Raw genomic sequence first — 18163 nt, 5'->3', positions numbered from 1 at the left:
ACACAGGCTCTTGAGAGCCTCTAGTTTTGTTACAGACTTGGGGAATAACTCGGGTAGCAAGGATAGAGGCTATTATATATGGACAGATGAAAACACATCTGCTTCCATTTTCTACATCAGTCAAAGATGATGTCACAAACAAAAATACAAGAAACTGACAAAAGGGGAACAACTCTGTCTTACACAAAGAAACATTCTCTGACCATACACACTAATATATAACATTTATTTATTATTATTATTTTTTTTTGGGGGGGGGGGATTTTTTTATCATTAAGATCTAACAATTTAAAAGAAAGTTTTTCCAAATTTTTATTTCTGCAAGATTTAAGAAATAGTTAATTTTCCAAAGAAAAATGGAGGGTTGCATTTCTTATTCTTTGTACATAGTGTGAAAACATATTTACTAAGTAATGCTCAACAGCATAATACTAGTGCACAGTGTATTGCACAAAAACCAAATAAATTATAAATTCAAACCATTTAACCAATTATATGTTCTTCTACATTTATTCTGTGTCAGAAACCTAATATGTGTCAAAAACCTAATATGTGTCAAAAACCTAATATGTGTAAAAATTATTTTAAAACTACAATTAATCCACATTCAGATCTGTATCAAGCTTGAATACTGTGTCCATTTTTGCCCCAACTGTTCATGATTGGACTTTGTCGTATCCAGCTGTGCTCATGAAGCAGTTTATTTGTAATTTAATTGGTCTTTGCTTTTCTTTTATCTCAAATAAGATTTTTAAATAGGGGGGGGACATTTTTTTATCATTAAGATTTAACAATTTAAATAAAGTTTTTCCAAATATCTATATCTTAATTTTAGGGACATACTGAAATATGTTAAATCTAAAAGTTTGTCCAGGCAAGATCTTAGGGCCGTCTCAAATACACCTACGAAGGAGGGAGTTGTCCAACCGAGCCAACCCCCTACCACTGTGTTTGTTCCTGGAGAAGAAGAGGAGTTTATAGATATTCCGTTAACTAACATGAGAAGAACAATAGCCAGGCGACTCACTGAATCTAAAGTAATGGGCTATATAAATTAAGAAAAGTAATGGGTTTCATATATTAAGTTTTCACAAACTTTTGTCACATATAACCAAGTATCTAATTTGATCTGTACATTTATTATAACTAATTGTACTATGTACCCGTAAGCAGTTTTCAATTTTTTCCGTCATTCCCTTTCTGTTTGACAATAATTTTAATTTTAATAATGATACCTACTGAACATGGAACTTTTCCCCACATATATCTTAGCTTCAGTATGCCTGTGAGAATTCATTTAAGTTATGAAAATGGACATATATTCCTGTTAAACATTATTTAAATTGACAGTTGTATATTTCAGATGACAATTCCACATTCATATATTTCAATAGAGAGCAATATAAAAGCAGTTTCTGATCTAAGGAAACAGTTATTAGGTAAGTCTATGAGTGAATTAGTATTAGGGAAAAGAAAAGAAAGTTTATTTATACAGCACATTAACATGACCCAAAATAAAGGAATAGGGCTTTAATTGATGTTCTTCATCTCATAGACTGATCTCATCAACAAAAACAACAGTTTACACATCACTGCAAACTTCATCTCATAGGCTGATCTCATCAACAAAAACAACAGTTTACACATCACTGCAAACTTCATCTCATAAACTGATCCCATCAACAAAAACAACAGTTTACACATCACTGCAAACTTCATCTCATAGGCTGATCTCATCAACAAAAACAACAGTTTACACATCACTGCAAACTTCATCTCATAGGCTGATCTCATCAACAGAAACAACAGTTTACACATCACTGCAAACTTCATCTCATAGGCTGATCTCATCAACAAAAACAAAAGTTTACACATCACTGCAAACGTCATCTCATAGACTGATCTCATCAACAAAAACAAAAGTTTACACATCACTGCAAACTTCATCTCATAGACTGATCTCATCAACAAAAACAACAGTTTACACATCACTGCAAACTTCATCTCATAGGCTGATCTCATCAACAAAAACAACAGTTTACACATCACTGCAAACTTCATCTCATTGGCTGATCTCATCAACAAAAACAGCAGTTTACACATCACTGCAAACTTCATCTCATAGACTGATCTCATCAACCAAAACAACAGTTTACACATCACTGCAAACTTCATCTCATAGGCTGATCTCATCAACAAAAACAACAGTTTACACATCACTGCAAACTTCATCTCATAGACTGATCTCATCAACAAAAACACTGTTTCAGTGTAGGACACAGCCGGTCGCCTGGTCGCCAAATGCGACCAAAACCTTGATTGGGCGATTAGAAAGTGTAAAAAGATAGATAGTTACTGACCCAAAAATAAATCATTGGGCGAGTGCATTATTATTCTCAAAATCGTAATTACTCCTATAAATAACACATCCCAACTTCGGAACAATCATTTTCGGAAATCCTCTGGTTACATCTTTAAAACGTACAAGTTGAGGAGGTGTTCCATAATTGGAAGGATACACATGTAGAAGAAAAATAAGTGCATTGATTAGAATATTAACCAGTTAACATGGCGTTGACAAACATGTGCGTGATATTGCTTGTTAAGTGGGTCAAATAACGCTTAACTGGCAATCGCTAAACAAATTGTGTTTTATAAAAGATAACGACAGCCATTTACAGTAAAAGCTCGTCTGACCCACTAAACCAAACAAGGACAAGGGAACTCCAAACACGGATACAACCACAGGCACTCAATCAGTGTTTCTATCCGTACGTAGTCCGAGATTACTCTGACGTCCAACGGCTGTTTTGCCAGACAAGTTGGGGCCGTGGAATATTTTTCATACGATTGTGGATGGTACACCACCAAAGACAGAAACAAGTGATAAGAAAATATTACGTTTATAAAAGGTCATTTGATTTTGTTTTGCACTGACATTTTGGACTGAAATACAAACTTTTGAAATGACTGACCGAATAGACTATCGCGGAAATTCCCAGTTCTAATTTTAATAGATCAATTCGCAGAAAACTGTTTAATTTTAATCAAGAACAAAATCTTTAGTGATGGGCACGAAATCCCCATGCAATCGAATGGAACTTCACTTCTCGCTACTCTCATGGAATGAGAGGTCACTTTTTCCACTTCAAAACCCTATATTGATCTATATTATATAGGCACTGGACAATGAGGTTTCATTAACTCAGTGACAATGAAGACTGGGAATGTGTTGTTTAGGGTTATGTGTCAGCAAGGTTTGATGTAGAATTAAGAACATCAATTTATATTGTTTTTTTTTCATTTTTTATGGCTCAACACGGAAAAAAATTTGAGTAAAATAATTGGGCTACCAATTTGCAGTTTGGGCCTGTGAAGTAATTTTTTTACTGGCCCAAAAAAAAAATTTCGGGCCAGCCTTTGGCTGGCCCGACTGTCCTACACTGCTGTTTACACATCACTGCAAACTTCATCTCATAGGCTGATCTCATCAACAAAAACAACAGTTTATACATCACTGCAAACTTCATCTCATAGACTGATCTCATCAACAAAAACAACAGTTTACACATCACTGCAAACTTCATCTCATAGGCTGATCTCATCAACACAAACAACAGTTTACACATCACTGCAAACGTCATCTCATAGGCTGATCTCATCAACAAAAACAACAGTTTACACATCACTGCAAACTTCATCTCATAGGCTGATCTCATCAACAAAAACAACAGTTTACACATCACTGCAAATTTCATCTCATAGACTGATCTCATCAACAAAAACAACAGTTTACACATCACTGCAAACTTCATCTCATAGACTGATCTCATCAACACAAACAACAGTTTACACATCACTGCAAACTTCGTCTCATAGACTGATCCCATCAACAAAAACAACAGTTTACACATCACTGCAAATTTCATCTCATAGACTGATCTCATCAACAGAAACAACAGTTTACACATCACTGCAAATTTCATCTCATAGACTGATCTCATCAACACAAACAACAGTTTACACATCACTGCAAACGTCATCTCATAGACTGATCTCATCAACAAAAACAACAGTTTACACATCACTGCAAACTTCATCTCATAGGCTGATCTCATCAACAAAAACAACAGTTTACACATCACTGCAAATTTCATCTCATAGACTAATCTCATCAACACAAACAACAGTTTACACATCACTGCAAATTTCATCTCATAGGCTGATCTCATCAACAAAAACAACAGTTTACACATCACTGCAAACTTCATCTCATAGACTGATCCCATCAACAAAAACAACAGTTTACACATCACTGCAAACTTCATCTCATAGACTGATCCCATCAACAAAAACAACAGTTTACACATCACTGCAAACTTCATCTCATAGACTGATCTCATCAACAAAAACAACAGTTTACACATCACTGCAAACTTCATCTCATAGGCTGATCTCATCAACAAAAACAACAGTTTACACATCACTGCAAATTTCATCTCATAGACTGATCTCATCAACAGAAACAACAGTTTACACATCACTGCAAACTTCATCTCATAGGCTGATCTCATCAACAAAAACAACAGTTTACACATCACTGCAAATTTCATCTCATATCAACAAAAACAACAGTTTACACATCACTGCAAATTTCATCTCATATCAACAAAAACAACAGTTTACACATCACTGCAAACTTCATCTCATAGACTGATCTCATCAACAAAAACAACAGTTTACACATCACTGCAAATTTCATCTCATAGGCTGATCTCATCAACAAAAACAACAGTTTACACATCACTGCAAACTTCATCTCATAGGCTGATCTCATCAACAAAAACAACAGTTTACAAATCACTGCAAACTTCATCTCATAGACTGATCCCATCAACAAAAACAACAGTTTACACATCACTGCAAACTTCATCTCATAGGCTGATCTCCAACAAAAACAACAGTTTACACATCACTGCAAACTTCATCTCATAGGCTGATCTCATCAACACAAACAACAGTTTACACATCACTGCAAACTTCATTTCATAGGCTGATCTCATCAACAAAAACAACAGTTTACACATCACTGCAAACTTCATCTCATAGACTGATCCCATCAACAAAAACAACAGTTTACACATCACTGCAAACTTCATCTCATAGGCTGATCTCATCAACAGAAACAACAGTTTACACATCACTGCAAACTTCATCTCATAGACTGATCTCATCAACAGAAACAACAGTTTACACATCACTGCAAACTTCATCTCATAGGCTGATCTCATCAACACAAACAACAGTTTACACATCACTGCAAACTTCATCTCATAGGCTGATCTCATCAACAAAAACAACAGTTTACACATCACTGCAAATTTCATCTCATAGACTGATCTCATCAACAAAAACAACAGTTTACACATCACTGCAAACTTCATCTCATAGACTGATCTCATCAACACAAACAACAGTTTACACATCACTGCAAACTTCGTCTCATAGACTGATCCCATCAACAAAAACAACAGTTTACACATCACTGCAAATTTCATCTCATAGACTGATCTCATCAACAGAAACAACAGTTTACACATCACTGCAAACTTCATCTCATTGGCTGATCTCATCAACAAAAACAACAGTTTACACATCACTGCAAACTTCATCTCATAGACTGATCCCATCAACACAAACAACAGTTTACACATCACTGCAAACTTCATCTCATAGACTGATCTCATCAACAAAAACAACAGTTTACACATCACTGCAAACTTCATCTCATAGGCTGATCTCATCAACAAAAACAACAGTTTACACATCACTGCAAACTTCATCTCATAAACTGATCTCATCAACAAAAACAAAAGTTTACACATCACTGCAAATTCAAGACAGTCACTGGAATAGTTTGAGCACAATTCTTACCGAAATGATAATAAATTATTCGTTGATGTCAGTGGATGTAAAGAAAATATTTTCATCTATTCGTTGAAGCACATAAAAGTGAAATATTTATTCCAGATCAAAGAAATTAACCAGATTCTTTTTAATACTTGTATTGTGTGTACGTTAAAACCATACATTGTAAATTTTGTTAAATTTTCATTTAAATCCTAAAACAAAAAAACATATCTTCCTAGTATTAATTATTCCATCAACTTCCTAAGCCCATACTTTTCGTGTATTTTGCTTTATGTAAAAAAAAAAAAAAATTTGATTTCCTAACAAACACTAAAAAAAAATAATCCAGAATTGATTTGCCAATATTCTCAATAAAAGTTAAGCTTCTTATGAAAAACAACAAGCCAAAATTATATGTTTTTTCTACCAATCCTTTTTGCATTTTCAGGTATACAAAATTTATTGACGGACAATCTGACAGAAAAAGTAAAAACTTTATTAATATAAAGCTTCCACATCCTTAATGTAGAGCCCTAATTGAAAAAAGTATTAATGTAGATTTCTGTTGAACTTACTTTAAATAAAGCTAATACTAACAATGACCACTGCCCTTTTCTCGATCTTGATATCTTGATAAAAGGGATGATTTTTCATTTCCTATCGTTAATTATCCGTTTTTAGATGGTGACGTTCCCTTGTCACCATCTTACGGTGTTTATATATCTCAACTTGTACGATTCGCTCGTGTATGTAACAATGTTTTAGATTTTAACGAGAGAAATTTATGTATTACTGAAAAATTATTACACCAGGGTTTTCGATATCACAAACTAGTCAAAACATTTACAAAATTTTATCATCGGTATAAAGACATCATTCGTAAATATAGCTCAACATGCAGACTTCTAATACGTCACATCCAATTTTTTATGGAAATATTCTTTATAAAGCACAAAGGTGTCAGTATTCACCTCAGAAACTTACAAAACCTTTGAATAGACTTATTAAGAAGGGATATAATTACGATACTGTTGTCAAGTCATTAAAGATTGCATATTTTGGCGTTAATATTGAGTCACTGATAAGGTCTTTGCATCGGAACTAAACACATTTATTCTAAAAACAGTTGTTGGCATGACACGGGTTATGTTCTTCTCATATATGTTATGATAGTATGATACTAAACCCCTAACGGGAAGGATTGTGCCTGATGTTCATATGATGAAATCATAATCTTTCAGTCAGTTTAATTGAAGTCTGGAGCTGGCATGTCAGTTAACTGCTAGTAGTCTGTTGTTATTTATGTATTATTGTTATTTTGATTATTTTCTTTGGTTACATCTTCTGACATCAGACTCGGACTTCTCTTGAATTGAATTTTAATGTGCGTATTGTTATGCGTTTACTTTTCTACATTGGTTAGAGGTATAGGGGAAGGGTTGAGATCTCACAAACATGTTTAACCCCGCCGCATTTTTGCGCCTGTCCCAAGTCAGGAGCCTCTGGCCTTTGTTAGTCTTGTATTATTTTAATTTTAGTTTCTTGTGTACAATTTGGAAATTAGTATGGCGTTCATTATCACTAGACTAGTATATATTTGTTTAGGGGCCAGCTGAAGGACGCCTCCGGGTGCGGGAATTTCTCGCTACATTGAAGACCTGTTGGTGACCTTCTGCTGTTGTTTTTTATTTGGTCGGGTTGTTGTCTCTATGACACATTCCCCATTTCCATTCTCAATTTTAATTAAGATAAATCATTTTTGACCCACAGAACAGACCCTGTTTATGTTATTCAAAAGAAACTACTGTTTTCAACTTGTTACTCGTAAAAGTAAGAAAAAATATGAACAGTTCCAAAACATAATAACATTCATAGATTATAAACAACTGATGGTCTTTCCACTCAAATTCACTAAAGGTATGAAAATTTGATAACAATATGTACAGGCTATTAATTTATGTTTTTTGATTGAGTTAAGCCTGCCAATTGATATTTTATCGTATGTTTATCTATGGTGTGATGTTATGCTATTGTTTCAGAAAAAGGGAGAAGGTTTGGATCCATTAAAACGTTTAATTCTGCTGCAAATGTTTGCACCTGTCCTTAGTCAGGAATCTGATGTACAGTAGTTGTCGTTTGTTTATGTAATTTATACATGTTTCTCGTTTCTCATTTTTTTTTAATATAGATTAGACCGTTGGTTTTCCTGTTTAAATGGTTTTACACTAGTAATTTTCAGGCCCTTTATAGCTGGTTGTTCCATGTGAGCCAAGGCTCCGTGTTGAAGACCGTACATTGACCTATAATGGTTTACTTTTGTAAATTGTCATTTGGATGGAGAGTTGTCTCATTGGCAATCACACCACATCTTCCTATGTCTATTAAATGATAGCTTATCACACACTGATTTTGAAAATACAATGTTTTAGGCACTTTTTTTTTTATCAATTAAGGGATATAATTAGCCACTTCTGGTTAAATCAAAGTTATCTTGTCAAATTATATCTTACTTTACTCTGATTCTAAAAATATATAGTTTCATATAATTTTGCCTAAGGAAAGGAAGATAAATTTCTACTTACAGTTTTAAAAAGGTAACTTCTGGTTGACATTTTCCTATATATCTACTAATCAAATGCAAAAGTTCCTACAGCTTTATGTCCTATAAATATTAATCTACTGCAAAGTTCAACAGACACTAGGTCTCTATCCCTTCTGGTAAGCCAGTTACATTTGCATTTTTCTTATTTAAAATACAAAAGGGGAAATAACTCTCTGGACTGCTTTGGTCAAAATTATTTTTAAGATCCTGAGGATATAACTAGCAAATTGGTGAAATAATTTTGTTATAAAAGCACAAAGCACTGTAAGCAAAATTGTGGAAATGTGGAAAGACCTAATTATAAGTTTGTTATAAAATGATAGATCAAATTCTTTCACAAACCACTTCATTGATTCTACTGTATAAACTTACAAAATTGATTCTACTGTATAAACTTACAAAATTGATTATTTATAGGTGAAGGCATCAAAGTATCAATGAATGATTTTATAATAAAGGCATCAGCTATAGCTTTACAGGTAAGACACTGTGTAAAGGCATCAGCTATAGCTTTACAGGTAAGACACTGTGTAAAGGCATCAGCTATAGCTTTACAGGTAAGACACTGTGTAAAGGCATCAGCTATAGCTTTACAGGTAAGACACTGTGTAAAGGCATCAGCTATAGCTTTACAGGTAAGACACTGTGTAAAGGCATCAGCTATAGCTTTACAGGTAAGACACTGTGTAATAAAGGCATCAGCTATAGCTTTACAGGTAAGACACTGTGTAATAAAGGCATCAGCTATAGCTTTACAGGTAAGACACTGTGTAATAAAGGCATCAGCTATAGCTTTACAGGTAAGACACTGTGTATTGCTTAAATGTTAGCCTTTTGTCAACACAATTTTCTCAGGTACTGTTGAACTGTAGATTTGGTCAGCAGCTAGACAGCTTGAACAGTTGTTATATAAATAACAATTTTCAGATCTGTCAGACACCACTTCATGTTCAGGGCTGTTCCAAAAATAAATGAATTAGGGGGGGGGGAGGAAAACACTTCTTATTTTACCCCACCATGCATACATTTTAAATTGGATATTTCATTTAAATGTCAAACAATCTTTCTTAATTGACCACCACCCATTAAATTTTAATAAAAGTGCCTTCCTTCCACCCCCACCCTATACAATTAATTCTGGAAAAGCCCTCAGTGATACTTTAATTTTTTAATGTGTGTTAAATGAACATTTTCATCCCATTTTTCTCCAGTACTATGGTCAGAAGAGAATAACTAGACATTTTGTCAGCAGTTGTCTATCAATCAGTCCATCAAAATGCTGGCTCTCTGCAATTGCTCAACTGATACCACTGAAACATTACACATATTTAGAACACTATTCAGGTATATCATTATGCAAAAAGGATTACAAATATTGTTGAACTTGTTACAGGGGAGATAATTGATTTACTTACCTCAATATTGCAATATGAGTTAATATTCTTTTAAATACAACTCCTCCTAAACAGTTCAATAGATGTTGATAAAATTGTTCACACTTATAGAAAACTATCTGAGTATTGTATAAAGCAATATTATCCTTGTCCTTATCAAAAAAGGGTACTCATAGAATTTTGCACTGTGACCGTTCTGTAAATTTTCTGATTTTCAGTGGATTCAATTATTAGTTCCCTACTGATAAAGTCAAAGGGAACTTAAGGTTTTCACTCTGTCCTTCTGTCTTTCTATCAATTTGTCAGTTTGGCTGATCCATTTTCCACACTTGTTTAATTGTGTAAATGTTGTTCCAGTCTGATAATTTTGTGTAGAGTTTTGGTCCTTGCTTGAAGATAATTGGAACATTGTTTTATTGGGACAAGTTACAGATCAAGTTCAAATTTGGTTCCTGTATGATGATTTTGTGCAGAGTTATGGTTCTTGAACTTAGAAATATAGATTCTACAACTGCAACAAGTGTGTTACGATATTTCTCCACTTGAGACAGTTAAATTTCAATACTTAAAGCGTGAGGCTTTGCGGAGCTTTTTGAATAGTTAAAATTGAACTGTCAAGAGTGGAGAAATATCATAATACACGAGTTTTAGTGGTGGAATCTGTTTCTCTAATGATTTTTAACCTTCTTTTTCAAAGATTTGAAGAAAGTTGTATACTTTATATGTGACGTCATCAGGCATGGTTGCCGTTTTCATGACGTCAGAATAGGAAAATCCAGAAGAAAGTTCAAGAAACAAAGAAAATTTAACGTCACAATAAAATTTCGACCAATCATTTGCTGAGAACAAATTAGATTTAGAAATAGTTTTCCACACTTTTTTTGTCCCACCTACAATAGTAAAGGGGCATTGTTTTCTGGTCTGTGGGTCCATCCATTAGCCTGTCTGTTTGTCCTTCCATTCGCCTGTCTGTCCCGCTTCAGGTTTAAGTTTTTGGTCAAGGTAGTTTTTGATGAAGTTGAAACTTAGTACACATGTTCCTTATGATATGATCTTTCTAATTTCACAGCCAAGTTAGACTTTGGATTCCAATTATACAGTCCACTGAACATAGAAAATTATCATGCAAGTTTCGGTTTAAAGCTTTTGGTCAAAGTAGTTTTTTGATGAAGTTGAAGTCCAATCAACTTGAAACTTAGTACACATGTTCCCTGAGATATGATATTTCTAATTTTAATGCCAATTTCACGGTCCATAGAACATAGAAAATGATAGTGCGAGAGGGGCATCCATGTTCTTTGGACACATTCTTGTTTTCGTAATGTTTGAAGATATTGACTTGATATTTGTTATATAGTTTTCTCCATGACAAGTTATAGATTAGTTAGCATTTTGTTCCAGTATATCTAATGTTTAACCATTAGGGGACAATGCATGCACCTCTTTGATTTTATGGCCATGTAGATATTGACTTGATATTTGTTATATAGTTTTCTCCATGACAAGTTATAGATTAGTTAGCATTTTGTTCCAGTATATCTAATTTTTAACCATTAGGGGACAATGCATGCACCTCTTTGATTTTATGGCCATGTACTTACAAACCTTTTATAAATAATAACATTTTAAACTTATAATTACAGAGAGTTCCAGCACTGAATGCTGTTTGGCACGGAGAGGAAGTGAAAATGTCTAGTAATGTTGATATAAGTGTTGCTGTGGCAACCGACCAGGGCCTCATCACTCCAATTATAAAGAATGCAGCATATCTAGCAGTGGATGAAATATCTAGTTCTATAAAGGTAACAAGAGTAACAAGACTTAAAACTAAGCAGAAAGAAGACACTATTTGACTCCCAGAAAAACAATAGAATTCTCACATTTTAGATTTCATTTTAATTTAAAATTTTGCTCATTGTTTTTGTGCAATGCAAGATATTTAAAAAAAAAATTCTAATAGACCACTTTCGAGTTCGTCCGTCACCGGCAAAAACTCGTCAATTATGCACGCCTTTGTGACGTCATTTACCAGATAGAGGGGCTTGCCTGTATCCCTGCACTATTTACGTTCATCAAGCGTCTTAGTGATCGTCTTTGTGCAGGATAAACTAGAAATAATGGTTGCTCTGTAACGTGACGGTACCCAAATAGCACCTATTTTGACAGTTTTTTCACCTACGTTTTTTTATGATCAAGAAATAAATTTTATTAATGTGTCTATTTTGTAGCCCTATCCTTCTTTATTGTATAGGTACACCTATTTGATTTTTAATCCAAATTTGAGTCATAAAAAAATGGGTTTGAATCAACCTCCAAACTGTCTATGTTTCTGTGATGAGGAGTACCCAAATTGCATCCATGCTTAAATTCACACCGTCAAAAGTCTAATAACCGAGCTTCTGTTTAATTTCTTCAAATATTTTGAACAATTGGATATTGGTCCATGCTTACTCTTCATATTTTATGAAATGGATACTTATAATATATTGTATTTGCTAATTTTTAAAGATGACCTTTTGATGACATCGCATGATGACGTTTTCGTACATTTTGTTTTTTTCAGTAAACAGTCATCTGTTGATAAATACTGTGAACATTTTGTGTATATCTAAATATGTTTACCTATGTTAAAAGACGTGCATAGTATCAAATCATAAAAATACAAATTATTAAGTCTAGGAAATCTTGTAAGATTTCCGTTGCTATTTTTTCTAAATAGGTGCAATTTGGGTACTCGGTGCAATTTTGGTACCCTTACGTTAGGTACTTACTGACAATTCCCTAATGACAGCAGTGTTGATTGTCAATTTTGAGAATTCAATTTGCCGAATAATTCGTACAATATAGAATTATAGTTTTCCAACCATTCGCTCAACATTGGAAGGAAGTGACGACGCCCCTAAACGCACAAATGACGATGATTAAGGCGCGTATAATTGACGAGTTTTTTCCGGTGACGGATGAACTCGAAGTGGTCTATTCTTTTGATCTTCTTTTTAACAACACATCTAGGAGGATGTCTAAGATGTAACCCCAATGATAGAAATTTGTTGTACTATATACTCTTAACTAAATTGCTACAGTCTAACCTATTATCCAAAAGTACCAAAGTTCTGCCTTTATCACGTTTTCTTTGAAGAATAAGAAGTGACTACAGGTGTCACAATTAAAAGTCCCTATCTGTTCAACCAAATTTTTACAATTTTTACAGCTTTCTACATATTTTACCTTAAGTTTAACTTTATAGAAACCAGGTATATCCTGAATCGTACATGTATCAACTTTCTACATGCCAATTTTCAATAGATGTATAAAATCATATAAAAAAGAAAAGGTCTTCCGAATAGAGGTACCACTAAAAATAACCCCTGGTTTTCTGGAAATCTTGAATTAGTATACTATGGAGTGCATTAATCCTCAATTTTGAATGCAAACTCATAAACAAGTAAATTTAAGCTCAAAATGGTCTTAATATATTTCTCTTTTACCAAAAGTTTCATTTCTGCCAATTTGTTAGTTAGTTTAAGTAAACAATGACACCAAATGCACTATTTTTTGTCCGGGTAGGCCGACTTTCACATATGTTCTAAATTTGAGGGAGTAATTAGTGGTGTGACACCTACAGTCACCCTTGACAAATTCTTAACTAGGGACAATTGCATGGTCAAACTAGTTTTGGTCTGGATCTAATATTGTTCAATTTGGACATATATATATTGGAAATGAAATCAAAACTGAATACTGTGAAAAAAGTGAAATCAAGTGTAACAGTGAATCAATATATAAATAAAACTGTCCTAAAAAATTGTAAAGATTCGATTCAGAGAATTATTGTTTTGAATGATTTTAGAAATAATTAAAAATACAGAATTCTGGATCTTATATAAAGACTCTGCACCTGTTTAATTGGGAGATATATCATGGGAAAGTAAACAGAATACTGTGGATATAGTAAATACCTAGTGATCAGTGAAAAATGGAAGAAAATATTCCAAAAAGTTAATAGAATTAGGAAAAAATTGTTCAAGTAGTGTTACACTACTAGTGTAACTGAAATACTGGATGGTATATCAAATACCGGTTTCAGGATCAATAAATTAAGATAATTGTTCATTCATAACTATTATTTTGATAACTTACTATGCATAAACACCAGTCCTCTTAAGAATGCATACACTTGCTCTGGTGTTTATTAATCTTTGAAAACTATGCCAATTTTAAAAGGATTAGGATTTCCACAAGTTTATTGAAATTTGAGGAGATAAAAGAGGTTTCAACACTATCAATGAAATCCAAGCACTCATAGTGTTTGACTATGAACACATCAAGAAGAAATGTAGTACTTTATACAACTTAAATACCCTGCAAGAAAACATAGATTCTACCTACATTTATAGAAGAGGGCATTATGTTTTCTGTGTAGAAAGTTGAACTTTAAATTGAGGTTATTATCTTCAATAATTGACCAATCATTGTTATTGTAGGATTTAGCAGTCAGAGCAAGAGAAGGAAAACTACAGCTGCAGGAGTTTCAAGGTGGAACTTTTACGTAAGTTTGAAATTAAGTAAAGATTTTAGGATTTCAAGAGACAATCTTTTATTTTGTCATTTAGAAAATAAACTGTTGGACAGTCAGTTTAAATACATGCTATACAAATGTGCTATATTTATATCACAATTGCATCACTATACAAAAGAGCGGCAGAAGATATCAAAAGGATATCAAAATTCATAAGTTGATGGCAAACTGACAACATCATGGCAAAAACAGATATTTTTTTATATATTTACATTGCAAGGTGTTGTTATAATGTTTTTTTAAATATTTACATTGCAAGGTGTTGTTATAATGTTTTTTTTATATATTTACATTGCAAGGTGTTGTTATAATGTTTTTTTATATATTTACATTGCAAGGTGTTATGTTTTTATATAGTTACATGGCAAGGTGTTGTTATAATGTTTTTTATATAGTTACATTGCAAGGTGTTGTTATAATGACAATAACAAGTATGCATTAGTTACTTTAAATTCCTATTTGCGTGTATTTATTATTGTGATTTTGTCATTTAGACTTAAATACTATTTATATCATATAAAAAAAAATCTAAATTTAATTTTATATTATTGCGATTTTGAACCTGTCTCATTTTTTGCACTTATAAAACATTGCAATAATATCTGAATCTAGCAAAGTTTTTCTATATTTAGATTACAAATTTTTGCAATGAAATTTATGATATCTTTTTTTCTTTCTTTTTTTCAGAATATCAAATTTAGGAATGTTTGGAATTAGTGAATTTACTGCAGTTATTAATCCCCCACAGACTGCTATAATGGCCATTGGGTCATCACGTCTTGTAGCTGGTCAAGATGGTCAACCTCAGACTAATATGACAGTGACTGTGTCTTATGATAGTCGTGCTATTGATGAAACAAACGCTTCACAATTCTTAGAAGTTTTTAAAGAAGTAATGGAGAGTCCTAGTTTAATGATTGTTGGAAGTTCATTGTCATCAACACTTAAAGTAGCTGGTTCATACTAGATCTGAAAATATTTGAAGGAAATGGAAGAAATAATTAGACAGGATACAACTATATACTGACAGTCTTCAATAGGTTATCATGTCCTTGAATTGTGTTTTTTTATGTGAAATTAGAATGCTGACAGAAAAGCTATTGTTAATTTGCTGAGATAATAATTATATGATTTTTCAGTACTGAGGACTATTCCATTTAAATGTATGTGGTAGGGTAGGAAGGGAAGATTAATTATTCAATGTGAGTCCAGGGTCTTTTTTCAGTATGCGTCTATTACCAATATGGAAAATTATCTAAAAAAATGGATCTTGGTTATAGGGATATTTTTAAAAACATCCCTTCCTACCCTCTCACACAGGTTTTAATGGAATAGCCCTGATACACTATACAAAAGATAGTAGCCACCTCAATATTTTAGCTCACAAAAAGATCATGGTTTTCATTTATCTGTCATAAAGTGTTTGTGATAAACATATTTTCAGTGGTTCCAAAAATAGTGCTTGTACGGAAGATACTTGACAAAATGTCTTGGATAAAGTTTTTCTGATAAACAGTTTGTTTTAACATTGTAGTAATGTCCCTTGTTTGGCTGCAAGTTTTATGAAATTCTGCAATGACAATGCATTAGATATGCTTGTTTTCTTAGATTGAATTCAAAATTAGTTGCATATTGTAACAAAGTTATCAAATTTTAAAATTGTAACTAATGAATTGTTTTATTGTTAACCAATAAATTATAATACATCATGAACAATTGTTTTATTGATAACCAATAAATTATAATACATCATGAACATTAGTGATTATCCTTTAGATGATTGAGAAAAAGTTCCAATAGAATAAATGTTAAAATTAGTATAAAACAGATTAAAATGCAGATACATTATAATTTTAAAACAAAACATCTAGGTCTCTTAGGCCAAAAGAAAGAAGAAAAGAAGTCTGCAAACCATAGCAGTGAAAGAATGAATCCAGTATTTCCTGAACATTATGAACCTCAAATATATTCATATCATATTATTTTTGGGAGAAAACAGCACAGACCATACAATGCTGTAAAGCACTTATAATGAATTATTTGTAAAAGGTTTAATAAGTAACTTGTGTCATTCATATTTAAACAGAAACCCTTTGACAAAATATAAGCTGAACCCCTAAAATTTCATGACATATTAAATTTTGGATTACACTAACAGGTCTACTGATATAAAACAGATTTAATCTTGTGTGCAACAGAAAGTGAAACATGTAGACCATAATTTGGTGATTGATATCATGTTATATTATAGGGGGAGTTTTGAGATCTCAAAAAATATGTTTAACCCCGCCACATTTTGCGACTGTCCCAAGTCAGGAGCCTCTGGCCTTTGTAAGTCTTGAATGATTTTTAATATTTTAGTTTCCTGTGTATAATTTGGAGTTTAGGATGACATTCGTTATCACTGAACTAGTATACATATTTGTTTATGGGCCAGCTGAATGACTCCTCTAGATGTGGGAGTTTATTGCTGCATTACAGACCAATTGATGGCCTTCAGCTGTTGTCTGTTTTATGGTGGGGTTGTTGTCTCTTTGACACATTCCCCATTTCCATTCTCAATTTTATTGTGTTAATTGCAAATCCGGGTTTTTCAAATTGGAGAACCTGGGATTTACTGGTGTTCTGAGAAAAATACATTTTGTGTCACTGGCTCCTTCATTAGCTTTGAATTTAGATGTTTGAGGCTTAACAAATTCATTGTTATTCATGGGATAACAATTTTTCTGAATTTCAGTGGTCAACGATGTACAAAGCAACTGTAAGTCACTGTAAGGCCTTCAACAATGAGTAAAGCCCATACCAAATAGTCTGTATGTTAAGGTGTATTTAAAAAATAAACATCAACAGTCAATTAAAAGATCTTGGTATTTCCAAGCAGTGACCACTCAACAAAACCAATAAACAAGAGCATGAGAACATCAAAAATCATACAATTTAAAATTAAAACACCACGAAACACATAATACACTGTAATTATATATATAAATTAGTAGGCCAATCCTTTTCACATGAGGTAAAAACACAAGGTATGATAAAAAGTAATAAATACTTATTTTATGAAAGATTATTAACCGATGAAAAAGATGATTATGCTCAAAGGTCAACTGTCAACTTCCTGAATATTCAAAACAGATGCAACCTACCTCTAAGCACAAAGATGGTTAATTGAAAGGATAAAAAATATTACAAAGACATTGAAGCTGCAAAATCAATGCTCATTTAAGAAATAATCCCACCTTAAGTTGAAATATTTAAAAACAAGAATGTGTCCTCAGTACACGAATGCCACACTCGCACTATCATTATCTATGTTCAGTGGACCGTGAAATTGGGGTAAAATCTCTAATTTGGCATTAAAATTAGAAAGATCATATCATAGGGGACATGTGTACTAAGTTTGAAGTTGATTGGACTTCAACTTCATCAAAAACTACCTTGACCAAAAACTTTAACCTGAAGCGGGACAGAAGGACGGACGAACGAACGGAGCCACAGACCAGAAAACATAATGCCCCTATACTATCGTAGGTGGGGCATAAAAAGAAAATTGATTTATACCTGCCCCTAAAGTACTTGATTTTATCAGTGGTCAGATGCTATTGGCAGAATTCACACCATAATGTTTACCCTGAGATCTACCCTATACTGAAATGCTACAGAACCTACGGCAGAAAA

The 18163-nt window shown here is 33.0% G+C and overlaps 1 protein-coding gene across 1 annotated transcript in view; it reads left to right on the top strand.

Annotated features, from left to right (window-relative positions):
- Positions 1 to 15463, top strand: part of LOC134683352 (pyruvate dehydrogenase protein X component-like) — a 28558-nt gene extending 13095 nt beyond the window's left edge. The window contains exons 6-11 of the mRNA XM_063542607.1: positions 836 to 1037; positions 1364 to 1439; positions 8930 to 8991; positions 11550 to 11708; positions 14391 to 14455; positions 15173 to 15463. Of these exons, the coding sequence (XP_063398677.1) occupies positions 836 to 1037; positions 1364 to 1439; positions 8930 to 8991; positions 11550 to 11708; positions 14391 to 14455; positions 15173 to 15452 (844 nt within the window). The 3' untranslated portion in view covers positions 15453 to 15463. The remainder of the gene's footprint in view (positions 1 to 835; positions 1038 to 1363; positions 1440 to 8929; positions 8992 to 11549; positions 11709 to 14390; positions 14456 to 15172) is intronic.
- The last annotated feature ends 2700 nt before the right edge of the window (positions 15464 to 18163 follow it).

This window comes from Mytilus trossulus, chromosome 9, assembly GCF_036588685.1.
Source record: "Mytilus trossulus isolate FHL-02 chromosome 9, PNRI_Mtr1.1.1.hap1, whole genome shotgun sequence".
Lineage (NCBI taxonomy): Eukaryota > Metazoa > Mollusca > Bivalvia > Mytilida > Mytilidae > Mytilus > Mytilus trossulus.
The sequence above is the reverse complement of the archived record's forward strand: the minus strand, read 5'-3'. Positions and strand labels throughout refer to the sequence as shown.